General features: G+C 37.1%; 1 protein-coding gene across 2 annotated transcripts; it reads right to left on the minus strand.

The window, feature by feature from the left end:
• Positions 1 to 714: 714 nt before the first annotated feature.
• On the minus strand, positions 715 to 13,413 carry LOC103721762 (uncharacterized). 2 transcript variants are annotated; one of them, XR_015969388.2, is made up of 11 exons: positions 12,904 to 13,338; positions 12,695 to 12,773; positions 12,484 to 12,578; positions 9,695 to 9,799; positions 9,520 to 9,599; positions 8,534 to 8,624; positions 8,356 to 8,463; positions 1,818 to 1,904; positions 1,590 to 1,721; positions 1,218 to 1,286; positions 715 to 1,098 (listed from the first exon to the last, which is right to left on the minus strand). XR_015969388.2 is itself a non-coding variant. In XM_008812089.6 (10 exons), exons 1-10 carry the CDS (start codon positions 13,126 to 13,128, stop codon positions 931 to 933), a joined length of 1,107 nt encoding a protein of 368 aa, XP_008810311.1. In that variant the 5' UTR covers positions 13,129 to 13,413; the 3' UTR covers positions 715 to 930. The 2 variants fall into 2 exon arrangements, 1 of the variants encoding a protein (XP_008810311.1); XM_008812089.6 differs by lacking the exon at positions 1,590 to 1,721 and having other exon boundaries at positions 12,904 to 13,413.
• Positions 13,414 to 17,529: the final 4,116 nt, after the last annotated feature.

The raw sequence follows: 17,529 nt of genomic DNA on the forward strand, positions 1-17,529 counted from the left end.
CTGGGGTTTGAGACCTGGACCACTCCTGGGTGGGCAAGAATGCCAACCACTTGAGAGACGTCGTTTATTAATGATCACTTCAGATGCCACCGAGTAATCGGCCAACCTCACCGGGTTGCCATTTGCTCTGACCGATGGGGATGGATCCACCAAATGGTAGTGACAGCATCTCTATTGTAATTTCCAGGGGTTATTTCACTCCTACATAGCTTGTGTTTATGCATTATACCATGAAATGGCTGCTCAATCTATTATAACAATGTCAGACTTATCAAAAAAAAAAAAAAAAAACAAATTAATAATTCAAATAGCTCCTCATGCAGAACTCAGATGCAAGTATGTCAAACCCATCCAAGCACCATCTAAACACGTTCTGAAATCCCAATAATTGCAGATTGTGATTAACCGATCTGGCTAATCTTTGATTATCAAACTCAAGTCCATATTATCGCCAAAAAAAAAAAAATTGAAGCCCATATGCCCTGTGAGGTCCCTTCTTTCCCTCATCTGGTAGACGATCCTCCTCTTCAAAACACAATACTGACAGATGAATGTGATTAGAAGAGCTAGCCCTTCATGTTTAACCATTTGAATTCCAAAATATGCTCTTAAATTCTATTTACTTCTTTCCTCATACCCACAAATTTTGGTTGAAGCACTAGTAGGACTAAGCTTCAGGGTTCGAGAACTAAAGCGGTGGTAGAGACAAAAGGATGCAACTAACAAGGGAAAAAAGAATTTATTACCAACTAAAGGTCACATTGGAAACCACCCTCTAACCTCATCATGCACGGGTAGATCAACTGAAAATATTGATGACATTTGGATAGAAGCTATAGCGAACAAAATAATGCTTTACAAAGACAAATTAGCATTAGACAACATATTCTTCAAAAAAGAGCTCCTTGGCTAAGAAACGTTCTATGATCTTCAATAAGTTGGCGATGAGTTGGGAGGTGATGCATTTGCATCAAAATCATGCTTGCTCTTGGTTCTCCTCATCTTTGCTTTGAATCTGGATTTTGCCATGAGGGTTTGTACTGTGTTTGCAAAGTTACCCACTGCCATCAAAACCAGCAAAGACCCACAAACTATGACCTGCAAGAGTAGAAGAGAACAGATATTAGACATCTGCGTGAAATTAAGACTGCCATTAACTATCTCTGGGAAGAGCAGAAAGCAATACAGCAGAATCAGAGAGCCAAAATATATCTTGCCTGCCACTCACGGATAGCACCAACCAAAGCTGTGCGAAGCAGTAAGATCCCAACATATGCTTCAAAACCCTGCAATGAGGCAGTTTTGACAGAAAAGGGAACTGCCAGTAAGAGTCTCAAGTTGCGAAGACTAGAATCATGTTCGGTGCATTTGCTTAAAAGCTAAGGTTACTCTTCAAGATATCTTAAATTCTGAATCATGACATAAATCTCTCACCCTTATATAGGAAAATTCATCTGTAAGCTTTCTAGCAATATGCAACCGCTATCGTAACTTGGAACAAAATATTACCCTTCTCTGAGCTGCTCCCATTTATGCCTCTATATATATTAATTGCTGAGAATGTTGAAGAAATGAAAATAAACTCTTACATCCGGGAAATCTAGCCATAATTATCTTCCAATTATATGTCAGCAACTCCGAAATCTCATCATCTCTCAACTACATATAAGAAACTCCAATGTTCTCACTTTTAATCATTTTCCTTTCTCTTCAAACAGAGCCTAAGAAGTAGCTTAAGTTAATACAGTTTTTTGCTGGAAGTTGTCAAAAGCATGCAAACTGTGGTAACGTAAGTTCAAGTTGTCAGTATCAGATACCTGCAAGATAAAGAGAATGGGGCATAACAGCAATAGTTGACCTTCCACACCAGCAGTTTCTCCCCACACAACATCCATCCTTTTAGCCTGTTGATGGAATATAAAATGAAATTACCAAAGAATCATGATCCTGATGAAGTATTTTAAGTTATGAAAATAAAGTTCACAAAACAGTTAAACCCTCTAGCTAGTGAATAAATGAAATGACAGGTCGTTAGCATTTATATAATCTTGCCAAACGAGAAACAAGATCATCTTGGACTCCGGCTGCCCGGCATGGTCTTGAAAATTCTGGAGGTGTGTATATATTTCTTTTCTTTTTTCTCTTTTTTTTTTTATAGGTAGATTATGTCTACTGTAGTTTTGTATATCACAGCCTTTTGTCCCCATTAGATGATTTACAGTGTAAATCATCATTCCAGCACTTAAAATTCACTGTATCAACATAAGATATCCCAACATTTTCATGATTACTTTGAAGACATTGTAGAAGAGATAATCAGAGTTGCATGGTTTTGTTTCATAAAAAGTAAATACTAATTCTAATTGAAAAGCATGTAATTTAAATATTGATAGCATGATGTTTTGGAATTACATATCATAAAATTCTAATATTGAATTGTTTGACGTTATCAGTCCTGAAGGTTTCACTTTCATAAAATTTAATACTAATTTAAATAAAATTTGCTTCATTCTTTCGCAAAATCCATGTTTACTTTCATTGCAAAACAGGTATGATGCCCTTGGTTCTCTATATTGATAACTTGGGATTTTATGATATAATGCATAATTATTTGAATATGATTTGTCTAGTTTTCATTCTATTATGTGTTTTAGCAATGATTTCAACGGTATCCTAACATCAGATGCTCTTTTTTTCTGTTAATACTTTACTAGAGTCTAATTTGTCATATCATCCTAAATAATAAACTGCACAAAACCAACACCTGGTACAGGTCTTGATTTTTTTATTGTATGACACTATTCATTGATTTCAATCCTCATTAATTTGCACAAGTATTTTGGGATCAAGAAGCCACAGATTCTTGTATAGCTTCTCAACCATAGTACAATTATAGAATACCTTGCATGGTACATTGTACCAGTCCATACTGGTGCATAACATGTGGAAGTACCAGTATCGAATGGTACTCTTTTTGGATCACTTGAAGTAAATGCACTACCTCATGAGAACAGGGTACCAAGGTTCGCCATACCTTGTTACAACAAAAGCTTTAGAAGTTTAGAATAGTTATAACAAAGAAGCCCAAAATATCTCTCCTCAAGCTGATTTCTGCCAGTGAAATTAGCTTCCTGCACCCAGCATGCCAGTGCATTCCAAAAACCAGCATAACACAGCACGTGACACGTACTATGTAATGTTCCAGTGCCAAGCAACAATGTACTAACATATCAAACTTGAAGCTTTGATGATTAGTTGACAATTTTCATCTAAACTGGTGGTGCTATTCATGTTATTTTGTTCCAAAGTCTATCAAGGTTCGCTATGTACCGCCCCATAGGAGTGTACCAATAGGTACCGAACTGAGACTATACTACTCGTACAGCATTCGGTACCAAATTCACGAACTTTGGAATCTATAAAATTGAAAATGCAAGTTTACATGCAATAAAAACAATATCAGCATCATGAATTATCAGTGTTGATTAAGGATTCCATTTATGGGTAAAATGAATAAAGGTTCCATTTTAGAAGGCATAATTCAAACATGAGTTGCATAATTTATGCAATACTTGTTCTAGAGGTGATCATGGAACTCACATCAAATTATGTATTCAATTTACTTTTGGTCATTATGACACTCAATAATGAGTTTGAACTTGTTCAGGCATTATTGTAGATCCTTGAGACCTATCGGGACAGGTATGAAACAGTCTATATTGGAATATCATGCCTTGGAACTTGGATAGCAAGAAAAATAGTGGGTTAAGTATTTGCTTTGACAGCCTTGTATGCTATCACATGCACCCTCAAAAGTTTATATATTGTTTTTTTAAAATATATAAAAGGCAATGGACCTCCTCCATCTTTTCCCAACCCTTGAGCATAAGTGTGAATTAGAGAAAAGGATTCACCTCTACCTAGGAGCATGATTACTCCAACAGATCAGTCTTGGATGTATCTAATATGTATCAGATAACAACAAAGGTTTGGCATACGCCCTAATACATGTCCACTACAGAAAGTCAGAGTATTCTGAGTTGTTTGTAATTAAAATGACACCCAGATACTCCTATGATATGTCCCAACACATTCAATAGAACTTTCAAAATACTTTAAAGCAGCTAGCAGTTTATCGGGTTTTGGGAAAATAGGTTATATACCCAAATTTCATCGGCCTCCCTCATCTCATGCCCTAATTGAGAGAAGAGGAAAGAGAGGAAGAGAAGAACAAGAGGGCAGCGGCGGCTTCTGTGGAGCACCAGCAACACAACATCAGCATTACAACAGCAGCTCAGATGTATAGATTGTTAGAGTTTTTCATTTTCAAAATAACACCTCCTCCTCTTATCCATTGTAGGTAGTTATAACTTTTTTGAAACTTTGACCACTTGTTTCCCTTAATGAAGAGACATTTCATTTACTTTTCTTAACCATTGAGAGAAGTTTGAAACTTTGACCACCACCCTTTTCTTTTACAAAGAGGCACTTCTTTTCACTTCTATAAATGTGATGTACTCCGACAGATTTGGATTTACTCTTCCTTCCAAGGTCGGAGGAACCGGTACCGGGCACCGTACTAGTTCTCTAGTGGCACGACTCGGTACGGACCGTGTCGGGCCAGTACCGACAGAGGATACGGTACCATGGTAGAGAGAAAAAGAGAGAAAAAGGAGGAGAGAGGGAGGCCGGAGGAAGGTGGCAAACGCCGGCGGAGGGCAGCCGAGTCCGCAGGAAGCGAGGTCGTGGGAGGCCGGCCGCGGCCTCCGCTAGACTCCGCTAGCCCTCCGTCGGTGTCCCGACCTCTCCCTCTCTTCCTCCCCCGCTTGCTCTCTTTCTTTCTATTCCATTTTCGAAACCCCACCGGTACGACTCGAATCGGCCGAAACCGTCCCGAACTCCCTTCTTTCTTACAACCAGACTCTTTAGTACAAATTAGCAAGTGTGCAGGTATGGGTATCCTGGGGACAATAATTTCCACAAAACCACCTGCATAGTGAAAAATAATTGTTTTTAAGAAAGTACCTTAACCGGTATGCCTAGCCCAAGTTATTTCTATTTTTGCAAGTTTTTCTTGAATTTTGTGCATGAAGTCTCTAATAGTTAGATCTTTGAAATTTGAGATTTCAAAGCAAATTCCATTTTTATGAGGTAATGTACTTTCTCTTTTGTATGAATTGGAGTGAACGAAAGCACTTTGCATAAGCTTGCCTATATAAGTATGGAAGTCAAGGTGGCTTCTATGGACTTTAACTGGTAAAGTTTTAGAGCATTTTTGAACATAGGATGAAGTGCATGACATTTAAAAGCATGGTTTTTTAAACACCAATACCGAAGTGTGATGTAAATATAATCTTTCAGACAACTCTATTAACAAGATCAAGGTTTAATCTTCTTGTTCTTAAGAGTCTGATATGATCAAAAATTATCACAGTAACACTGACCGGTACTAGACAGAATTGGACAGTTCCGTCCGGTTCGAACTGGTACCGAACTGGACCGGGGGCCGACCGGTACGGAACCCAGTACCAGTTTAGCAATCCTTGGATATGATATATTCAAACTATAGGTTAAGGGTTTTCTACCTATAGCGCTGCATCATACTAGCACTTATAAATCTATTGCTATTAATATTTTGTTTATTTTGAAAATTATGAGGAATTGTTAGAGGTTTTTATTTTCTAAATAACACCTCTTCTTTTCCGTTGGAGGTAGTTATATTTTTTTTCTGAAACTTTGACCATTTGTTTCCTTTAATGAAGAGACACTTCATTTACTAGTTTTCTAATCTAATGATATTTTCTTGAAATATATTTAGTCTTACTTGTGAATCTCTTGTTCTTTGCCAAGTGAATAGCTACCTTGTTATCACAGTACATGCTATTTGAAGCACATATGCTACCTTTTGCATGGTAAGGAAGAAATGGATTTTGAGAAGCCATCTCTTAAAATTGTGCCCATCAAATTGATCGAGAACTTCAACTTCATGTGCAGGAACATTGATTGTCACGGAAGTAGCCATAGTTGAGAAGAATAATTGTCCTTAAATTGTTACGGAACTTCATGTACTAAATTCAAAGAAAATCTGCAAAAATAAAATTAAATTGGGCTAGGCGTACTGCTTAAGGCACGTTCTTAAAGACAATTATTTTTCCACAGGTAAATTTTGGGGAAAGTATTGTCCCTAGGATACAAAGCCCGCACACTTTTTACACTTTAAGCTACACCCAAAGTATAGCATACCAACACCCATACTTGTTAATTTGTAAGAGAGAGAGTATGGTTGTAAGATAGAAGGGAAGGAAGAGTTCTCCTAACCTGCCGATGTACATCGCATTTATAGAAGTGAAAAGAAGTACATCTTCGTAAAAAAAAACACATAGCAGTCAAAGTTTCAAACTTCTCACAACAGATAAGAATAGGAGGCGTTATTTTGAAAATAAAGAACTCTAACATAGACAACAGTGCTTTTCCCCTCCTTAATCTTCCTCCATGACCTTTTTATTCCCTTCATTCTCCTCCAGCATGGTCGGTAATCTTTTTTCCCCTTTGCATGCTGGAATGTCTTCCCTTTAATTCTTCGTATTATTGATGGGCTTCATGGTGAAGTCAAAGAGTTCAACGAGGCCACCATTATTCTAGTCTTAATGTTTGTTACACCTTTTTTCCATTATTAGGTTGTTGCATTTTTTTGGGATAATAAAATTTTGCTGCAGTTGTTTTTATTAGTTTATATATGCTGATTGCATTATTTTATCAGGTGCCACATTTAATTTTGTTATGACATTGAGTTACTTGTGGCGATAATAGAATTCTTGCCGCATATATTGTTGTTAGTTTATATATTTTTCCTGCATCTATTGTCTTAAATGGTGATACACCAAGTACGGTTTTTGGTTGTTTATTAAGATAGGTAACATATTGTATCCCATGTCAATGCTTCCTAGACCCCTAGGCTATAATGGATTTAACCTTCACCTGATTCTAGAGTGTGGCATTTAAGTATGTTTTAGATTTATACCCCTTTTCCCTAAAATTAGATCAGAATATCAAATTTTCACTCTTATAACAATAATTGAAAATTATTTACATTTCTTCCACTAACGGCCCATAATATTATAATTTTGTTGATGCTCTTACCCACCTGATAGTATCCAGGCCTCATTTTGCATACGATTTGTGTGGTGATACAATTTTTCAATGCTTCTGCACTCCTTAATGCTTTATCAATACTTTTATGGGAATATAGCTTATTTTCTTCCTTTCATCCACATTCTTGTTAGAGGTATGCACCTATGACACCAATTAGGCGAGTGATGCAGTTATAATTCACTGCAATATTGCGCATCTTTAAGATGTTTGTATTTTTCTTTTCTGAAAGAGCAAGGAGCATGTTTTTGTATCTTGACCAACTGCCTGGGTACAGTTTTCGTAGTGTTGATGCAGATGCTGTTTGTATTTGGGTCTAACTATAGCATGTCTTCGAGCTCTGCAGAATGCGTGCATGCACACCCACCATTCCACACACATGCATGCACCCACCCACACAATTCCTCATATCAAGTTCAGTAAGGAGCTTACAAGCTCAACAAACTCATACTACTACATGTTATCAGTATCTATTACAAACTTCTTAGCAAACACTCATACCATCACAAACTTTCAGTACCCACACCCACACACACACACACACACAAATTTCCTCATACCAAGTTTAGTAATTAGCTTAAAAACTTCTTAACACACTCATACTACCATGTGCATTCAGTATCCAGTAAAAACTTCTTAACAAACACTCGTACTACCAAGTTCAGTAATTAGCTTAAGAACTTCTTTTCACACACTCATACTACCATGTGCTTTCAGTATTCAATAAAAACGTCTTAACAAATACCCGTACCATCATGTGCTCTCAGTATCCATCGCAGAGGCAAGTATGCTATGGCTTGTCAAGTTTATAAAGTTAGCACATGCATACATGCAGGGTGGACACAGAAATTCAGGGTGTAATATGTAAGAAGTAGTGGTCTATTAGTTCCCCCCACCTCACACCCAATTCCAAAATAATAATTAGACAACCTGACACTCACATCAATGAATAAACCAAGTGATTCATTGCCTGTTGCATTACTCCATCACTTGCTCCTGTGGTTACAGGTGCATGCGCTACAAAACATTGCCAGATAAATATAGTGACCATAGCTACTCTACTAACAATAGAAGGCTCAAGAAATGCTCTGGCATTTCCTTATGTTGACTCCATGCTCTACATGAAATAAGAAGGGTGTACATAAAAACAAATTTCAAGATCTTTATGCACAAAATATGAAGATAACAGAATGTGTGAAATGTTACCTTTCCCAGAGCAATGCGAGTATACAGTCTTTGACGCTGATACCTGTTTTGTAGAAGCATTGCAACACCTTGCATCATAGCCCATACCAGAAATAGTTGTACCCCTTTCTGAAAAAAAGTCTTACTGGTTGGGGTCAAGAATTCTTATGTGATGATTGGGAAATGATTAAGCAACTACCTGCTTGTTGGCACAGTCAGGTTGCCCCTTTATCTCCCATGTGAGACTTACAAGAGCCATTAACATAGCACAGTAGTGATGGAATATCCACCTGCACGAGAATAAATAACACTAGTTTCAATATAATAATAATACCCAGGGGTGCAATTAACACTATAAGCTCAAATCAACACATTCTTCTAGGCTTTTCAACATCAGTCATGACCAATCCATGGACCCAAATCACCAATGATATTAGTTAAGTGTCTATAAACTGATATCTTTAAATGGTGGAACCTTATGATGGACTCGATTATAATTAAATTTTAATTCTAACTGTCAGATATCTTCCCATGATGAGTTCTTGAATCTTTTTGACACATCTATTTCAGAGGACAAAAGTTTCAAGAAAGGATCAATGCAAAGTACGAAGTATTTTGGTACCCTAGTCCTCTAGGCATTCCCTTAATGCATGAAATTTTCAGTAAAACAATGTCATAAATGTAATAATACTACTCATGAGCCTTTTCTTTGTGTTTCATTAATAAAGTGTGATTCTTCGGTACCGTAAATTATTCTAAATAAATTAGATGTTTTTTCAAAAAGAACATTACTCATCTCCAAGGACTACAAAGGAAGGAAGGGGGGGAGGAGGGTGCGGGGGAGAGTCACCGCACATGGAATCAAATGTTGACCAGATAGATGTACACATTCAGAAAACATGATCAAATAATTAAAATAATTAAAGAGATGTAAGTAGGGAGAAGCAGGACTTTGATTCCAAATTATATAAACTCATATGTAGGTTATGTCTCTTAGACAGAAATAACATCTTTCTTGAATAACAAAATAGATTCCGTAACACACTCAACAGATAAAGTGTAAGAATTTCACTGTTGAAAAAGCATCAGATAATCATTTCCCCAACTAGAACAGCAGATAGCACAGTATGCCTCCATAATTGTAAAGTCAATAAAAGCAATAGCATGAAAAAGGGCCTTACATACCAAGGACGAATATCACTTCCATTTACTCTCAATACATTTTCTCGCAATGCTAGACTTGTGTAGAGAAATAACAGCCAAGCCTGAAAACAATTAATCCAATGAACTCTGACCCAAAATAGTTATATTGCAAAACAGATTCCCACAAATGATGTCACTTCCAGAGAGAATTTTATACCTGATACAACTGAACAGGCAATGCTGGCAAGCATTCATCCCAGATATAAGACCTTAAAAAAAGTAGAGTGCATGGAAAAAGAAGAAATAAAAAGGCCGTTCTGTCCTGTCAACAAGAAAATTATACCATTAATAAAGCATAATTTGGTTATCCATGTATCACACATGATAACAATCGAAAGTATTCATTATTGACAACATAAAATACTCTTCATTTTCATGCCATTAAATTATTGGCAATCAATATTAAGTATGCAGGTCTTATTTTATAGCAAGGCAAGGCAGTTGTGTAGCATGACATGCAGCATAAGATTATCCTAGAGCATTTCACCATGTCTGGCTGGTACAATAAGTTGCTTGGTTTCAGTTCTAAATAGACTCATTCTGCCTTCAAATGGCAATTATTACTAGAACTTCAAGCATTATGAACAATTTGCAAGCTCGACGCAGGAAATGAGTCTCATCTTCCAACACCGCAGACCAACTAATGTTAACTTTGACATGAGAAATTATGCTCCTAGTAGATTCGAGACAGAATGTATTTTGGCATCAAATAGATATGGGTGCAGAATTGATTTTAGTTAGGAAAATGTTTTTGACTTAAGTGCGACAGAACGAGGTCAATAAATAAATGGCTAATTAAACAGAAATAAGGAACTCTTATGGGTCAGTTTGCAGTATAGTAATACTCACTTTTTCCCAATATTTTGAGTGATCTTCCTAGCAGATAACACAAAAAAATGGGCAGGGACATAAAATTAGACTTGAGAACAGCAAAAGTAGAAGTACTGAGGAGGGAGAAGTCATCCTCCAGAATGTTGTTTACCCAAACATCCTCGTAGATATAAAATTCGTTCACTCTACATTGGCATCTTTACAGGGTTAATTAGCACATACGATAAAAATAAAGAAGAGATGAAGAGAAAGATGAACCATGATGAGCACCTGAATATGGTCGTGACTAGGAATTTTTAACAAACATACACATGCCTAGAGAAATTAACAAAACCATTGCCAACATCATGAAGTAAAAAAAAATATTGGCAATGGAGCAGTTAAAGTCAAAGAGGTCTAGGGATCTAAACAAATTCTAGTGTACGTGGAAGCCGTAATTAGCCTAGAGGCCAAGTTTTATTTTAAAAACCTAATGATTTTATAGTACTTTGTATGAAGGGTATCTGGATTGTTCTAAGAATTCAATGTTGCAACCCATAATGTCATCCAACTAATTAGAAGCCCAATCCGTTTTAGAATAATTGATTAACTTGATTCCATAGACTACCTTCACTCTACTAAATTCTTAGAACCCATTTATAAATCAAACAAACCCCAAAATAAAGAACTGTCACAGAAATTCCCCAATGGATTAACCTTGTAAGTTACCAAATTACCAGAACTCAGCCTAGGACTTCAAGAAACAGAAGAAAACAGCAAAACTTATATCGGAAACTGAAAGGTTGGCCTTAACTTTAATTTGATCTACCCACCAAGACCTGTGTCCTTTAAAGTAGATCATCTGATGTTTTGTATCTAAACAACTCCTGGTTTATTAACTGGTGGTTTAAGTTGCTACTCTGTTTTAAGCTTAAACGAAGAATCCCTAACAATGATGGAGGCAATGGTAGCCGTGCTTCAATATTGGCCTTGAGTACCCCTAAATCCAAGGATCATCTTTGAGAGAAGTTGCTAAAGCGTTGGCATATCAATTGTTTTTCCCCTTTCCTCATCTATGCAATAGAAATATCTGATACTTTCTATCTATACAATATGTGTCTTCTTATAAAGAAAGACAAGCACTTCAATTGATCAAAGAATTTATAACAAACATGTTTCTAGAAATTGAAATCATTACGGCAGTGACTACCCTCCAATAAATGACTATTTTTAAGAGATCTTGACAAATGTTCTCATGAGCCTTATGCAAGAAGCGGAAGTGCCAAAGCAATGAAGGAGCTCTGATGTGTATATAAGCTATAAGATAACCTTTTAAAAGATTCAAATAATCTCAATAATGGAATGACACTGTCATTGGAAACTACACATCATACAGGTGCGTGCATAATGAATACAGGATTTTGAGTCCATAGTTACAAAACTCCTCAAAATTGGTTCCAAATCCACTCAAGGATCTTCCTTCATTTATTTTGAAATGGTTCCAACCTTTCCGCATGGTAATAGCTATTGGTATAAAGACATCATGTAAATAGCATCAGGTACTCCACTGAGACGTCAAAGAGTGATTTAGCAAGGGAGAGAATAACAAAGTCCAACAAAGCAACAAGGTTCTCCTCACTAGGAGTGTTTCTTTGATTCTTCAAACAAACAATCATTAGTGTCTGCTCTGATGCAAAGGCAATTATAGATAAGACAACCAAAAAAAATTAACTTAGGTTACAGCCTGTTAATTCCCTAATATATGCTTATATTTAACCTCTCTTTCTTCATCCTGTAGAAAAAAAAAATTAAAATGTATTAACTCTCAAGCCCAACCATTCTTTTTCAATCATAATTATCAAATGCAGCAATTATTCTAAAAACGCTCGTAAACAGACAAAGATCCATCGTTCCTTTGCCAACAAAACCTAAAGCAAAGCAACAACTCCGGTCTGATTCACCCAGCAAAATGATCCATTTAGTGTTCACAAGATCCACCCTCAACACTCTACCCATAATCCTAAATCGATCTATCCCAAAACACCAAAAACCCAATCGCCACCACGATATATGCAAGTAGATGTCAATAACTTAGATCCCCTATTATAGCATGACAGCATAAGAAGATCACCGTACTCTATAGCTGTTGTACTCCTCTTTCACTTTGAGCTGAACCTCTTTCCTCGTTGCCCTGACATTCACGGGGCCAAGAAACATCTTCAAGAACCGACCTGATCACAAAACAATAAGAATCAACAAATTCACCAATAAATCCAATAAAAGTAGCATCAAAGAAAAAACTTTTCTTTGTAAAAGGGGAAAAGGCATTTGAGTAGCTAGAAATAACCATGATCCTTGCTTGGGAGAAGCGATGACACATCGCCATCACTGACGAGGCATCTCGCCCTGCATAATTCTTCATCGATCTGAGCACCAAAGAATCATAAAAATTACTTTTTTTGACAAAAAGATCCAATTCTTATAAATCAGACGGCCAGAAAATCAATCCACGCGATGCCGCATTGGGGATCGAGCAGGCAGAGGGGGTCCACAGACCTTGCCGGCGATCTTTTGATCGAGAGCGGCGGGGTTCTTCTTGGCGGCGGAGTCGACGGATGATCGCAGGCGCTTGAGTTCGGACTCGAGCGCCAGGGCCCGCAGCCGGAGGGCCTGCTCCTCGTTCCAGGTCTTGGAGAGGAGCGCAGCAGCCGCGTCCTGCAGCTCCCTCGCCTGCTCCGCCAGCCGCGCCGCCTCCTCCCCCAGCTCGTTCGCCTCCCCCATATCCCTCTCTCTCTACCGTCTTCTCTATTCTCTGCTCGCTTGGTTTCTCTCCCAAAGAGAGAGGGGGTAGAAGAGTTGGTGGTGGCGCTGGTGGCGTTCTCCCTCTTTTAGGGCAGGGTTTTTTTTTTGTTCCTTCTTCACTATTGGATTTCTTTAGTATATTTGCTGATATGGAAAATGGTGGCGTTTGGTCGCGCTCGTTCGCCACCTGGAAGATTGTCTGGGTTTTATTAATCTTTATGGTGGTGGATGGGAGCGCTGTTTCTTATGGGAAAAAACGTGCCCTTCCCTTTCTCTCTTTCTTTTTATGGTCATGATTTTTTTGCCCTCCGTTGACGTGTTGCCATTCGTGGTTGGTTTTTTATTATTATTATTATTTGCTAAAACAGATTTAACAACCACAACGGATATGAATACATTAAAAAAAAAAAAAAAAAAAAAAAAAGAAGACAACAATTTTTGAAGCGCTCCGAATAAGTAATTCGTGGCTGGTTTCCTGGTACACATGGTTTGCCTTGTCATTCCCCCACACACCATAGCCTGAATGTTTCTAAGCAGTGGCTACTAGTTAGATTTTTTTGGGTGGAATTTGGTGCTCTTGGAGTGCGGGGCATTGTGGATGGCCATCTGTGACCGTAAAATAGCAGCATCCCACACCTTGAATGAGGTTTGTGCAGTCCAAAACTTATACCACAATATCCATCTACTTGTCCGTACATCTGCCTAATTCTAAAACTCCTCAAAATCATATAAATTTGCCAATGTTCCATGTAGAAGCTTTCCTATTCACAAAATATCCCTCCTTTTCTATTCTTAAAATACCTCTTATCCTCAATAGTAAATACCTCTATAACCATGTTGGTGGATTGCCAAACTCATATTAGATGGTTCTGATGAGCTTTTTTTTCAAATATGGATTTACATCTTGTTTTTTTTCTTTTCTTAAGATCCAAAGAACCGTGCAGCCCATCCATCTTCTTGTGAGGTGAGCAAAACTCTATTCTCTTGGATCTATCTTTGTATATATTAACAAGGACAATAATAATAATACAATGGTAATAACAATAACGACGAGAATATATTTTCTGATAAGTAAATCATTATCTTATATGTATACAATTTAAAAGAAAGGTTTTTGTAGCTAAATTCTCAGATATAGATGAGCAAATGGACTCTGTTTAGCATCTCGAGAAGCTAATGGATTCCATACCAATCCAAGAAAATATGAATGAAACAATTGAAATAAAATTTTGTTAATCTCTTTGAATGATTAATAAACTAGAGGCAGGCATATGCGATGAATGCGAGAAAAAGCAACGATCATGTTACAGGAGATATTGATATTTGTGATTCATATCTAATTGGTGCACTCCTATTTTAAATGAAGCGCTTTTTTTAATCTCTTGGACAAAATCAAACTAAGTAAAATATATTTTACTGAAAAGGGGTATATGCAACACATAGGCAATAGTGTTGGATCATATATAGAGGAAAGCAGTTCATGCTTCTCTTTGTTTTTCTTTTAATATTATAACACTTCAAGATGGGTTGCCACCTTTCCTTAATCTTGCAATTCCTATCTGTTATAAAGCTCTGCCTCTTGAGTTGCCTTATCTTTAAGAAAGAAGTGCGTCACAAGTTTGGCCAGGCCTTGATCTATGCATCTTTTGGCATTCTTCCTCTTAAAAGAGTAAGACCAAATAACCCAATGGACCTTTTTAAAAAGCATTGGAAAAAAGTTGTTTTCTTTTTGAATGAAGACAATTTGTGAATTGCTAGAATGACATTGTGTTGAAAAATATGATAAGAATGCAGATAACTGAGCTAAGACTGGCAGGCCTGGAATGAGACATTTTAGTAGCCAAAAAGAAAGCGGTTGGAAAGACAAAGGAAATGGACAAAATAGCTTTCCCTCGATGCATGAAGGCGGTTTCAGATGCGGCCGAGCGGTGCTTTTAGAAGAAGTTTAGCTTTCAATGTAAAGAAAACTAATAAGAATAACTAAATAGTTAACAAAGCACTGCATCTGTTGGTGACCCGTTCTCCATCTCTATATTATTATCTTAAGTTGAAATATAAGATGGCGACACTCATAAAAACAATACCTCCACTTCATCTTAGATACGGAGAATATAAAAGAGATTTAGTTAGATTCTTGGATAAGGTTCGAATTAGTTAAAACAGGATTTTCCCTACCTTGGTGCCATATATGCCATGTATAAAAGCAGAAATTCCAAAGAATACGATCCTATGGTGGTTGAAATTGTTGGTTGCTTGGAGAGGTGGCTCATAAATGGTTAGATACGGCACGGGGACAAACCTACTGCATGAGATCCGAAGAGGTAGGAAGGATCTTAAGATTCATAATTGCATGATGGTGACTAGATACAAATTCGTACTAAGCTGAACTTGGTTTATCTATCTGATCTATGGTGATAGTTGTTGGAAAAATAAAAGCTTCTTTTCAACTACAAATTTTTTTTTAAAAAAAAAAAATCTTTACAAGATGAAAGGCAGCTTCATCCAAAACCTGAAGAAATGTTAAAGATTAATACGTTTGGATGAAATCTAAATGGTGGAGTAAAATGAGATGTGGAACCTCAGCAAGTTGAATCAATAAAACCTAGCAAAGCTAGAAGTGAAGTTAAAAAGTAGAGTAATGTTTACCCTTCTCGCTTTGCTGTTTGCTTAGCTAACCGGTCCTAGATGACAGGAATTGGTGCAACTCACAAGAAATTAGTGGGTTTTAGATGGGATTTAGGTGTAGTCTGACCATTTCGCTTTCGGGAGCACCACATCAATGAGATAATTTTTTTCCCCACAAAATTAATAACTCTTTTAGTGACCATCATATATTTCATCGATAAATGAAATAAGAAAACATCATTCAAGATGGATTTGTCTACAGCCAGTATCAGTCCTAACCTGTCTCAAAACAGAGAAGTTATATCTTATGCCCGTTGAATCAGCGGTACATCAGAGAATGTAGCTGCCTCCATCACCTACATTTTCCCCTATAACAAAGTAAGTGTTCCTACTTCTCGGAAATCTTAGGTAAAATCATTAATTAGATCATAATGCATAGAGCCCATGGAACTACAAGATGGTATACAGTGATAGTGGATATCAAATAAATTATGAAAGGACCTTTTTATATGACTTTCCAATTTATTCCAAAGTCTTATCTCCTTCCTTCGATGAAACCATCCACTAGCATTGCACATGATGAACAGGAGTCATTATAACTCTATTATCCTTATGGATGCTCCATGGTCTCGATAGCAAAAACTTCTTAGGTTTCACAAGAAACGGACCATCATAGTCTCATATTGACTAATAAAAGAAGTGTCATATAGGCTTATTAGCCTAGGCAGTCCTTCTCTCAACAACTTAAGTTTTTAGGCTGTAAGTCTATGACACAAAATAGGATAGCAACATTCTGCCCTTGCCGACTCTTGTTTATTTGTGATTAGTTTGGGCTACCTAAGTAGGTGAGCAAAAATAGGTAGTCAAAGAGTCACCATCTACCGGCTTCTTGACCCAATAACACTGAGATGGTGAAGGAGACCGGAAATGCACCATAAAAGGAAAGAAATTTCTAAAAACTACTTTTAACTCATCTCTGATTTTTTATAGTTAACTTTTCAATTGATTTTCTCTTTGAATGGAGGTTGAAATATAATAGAATTTATCTTGAGCTGGCACATCAAAATGCATGGAAGCAAATGGATCTAATAATCCTGTAAGTGTAATAAGAGGGTAACCTGATAAAAGAGTTTGTAATAAGAGGGTAACCTGATAAAAGAGTTTGGTCGAGTCAAATGGGCATTAGGTGAACTAGGTCAAGCTATTTAGGTCTACATATTTGTTGCGTTTGGCTCAGGTAAGTCACCGTTTGACTGAGTTTGTGTTAATCCTGTCCCTTCAACTCTCCATCTCCCCTCCCAATTTCTTGCAAGGAAAGTTATAATTCAAATTAATCAGAGAAAAATATAGGGACACCCTCTCAACTTTAAAATTTCAAACCGATCCTTTTAAGTTTCCAGATTGTTCCAAAATGACCCTTCCACTCATCTCCAAACACTCCACACTCCATTTATTGGCTTGCACGGATTCAAAAAATTTTTAGTATATGATTTATAGTTAAGAATTATCCCTCGTGCAGATCTCAAAACACTCCTAACCTCGTCATTCATCCACCTACACAGCTCTCAAAGCATCTTTAGTATATAGCCCATAGTTAAGAATCACTCATCATGTAAATCTCAAAGCACTCAAAAATCTTTTATACGTCCACTTGCATAGATCCCAAAGCACCACTAGTTTACGGTCCGTAGTTAAGAATCACCTACTGTGCGAATCTCAAAGCACTTCAAACCCTTTCTTTTGTCCACCTGAAAT

This window comes from Phoenix dactylifera, chromosome 10, assembly GCF_051530095.1.
Source record: "Phoenix dactylifera cultivar Ajwa chromosome 10, Ajwa_hap1_PhDact_Kaust_v1.1, whole genome shotgun sequence".
Lineage (NCBI taxonomy): Eukaryota > Viridiplantae > Streptophyta > Magnoliopsida > Arecales > Arecaceae > Phoenix > Phoenix dactylifera.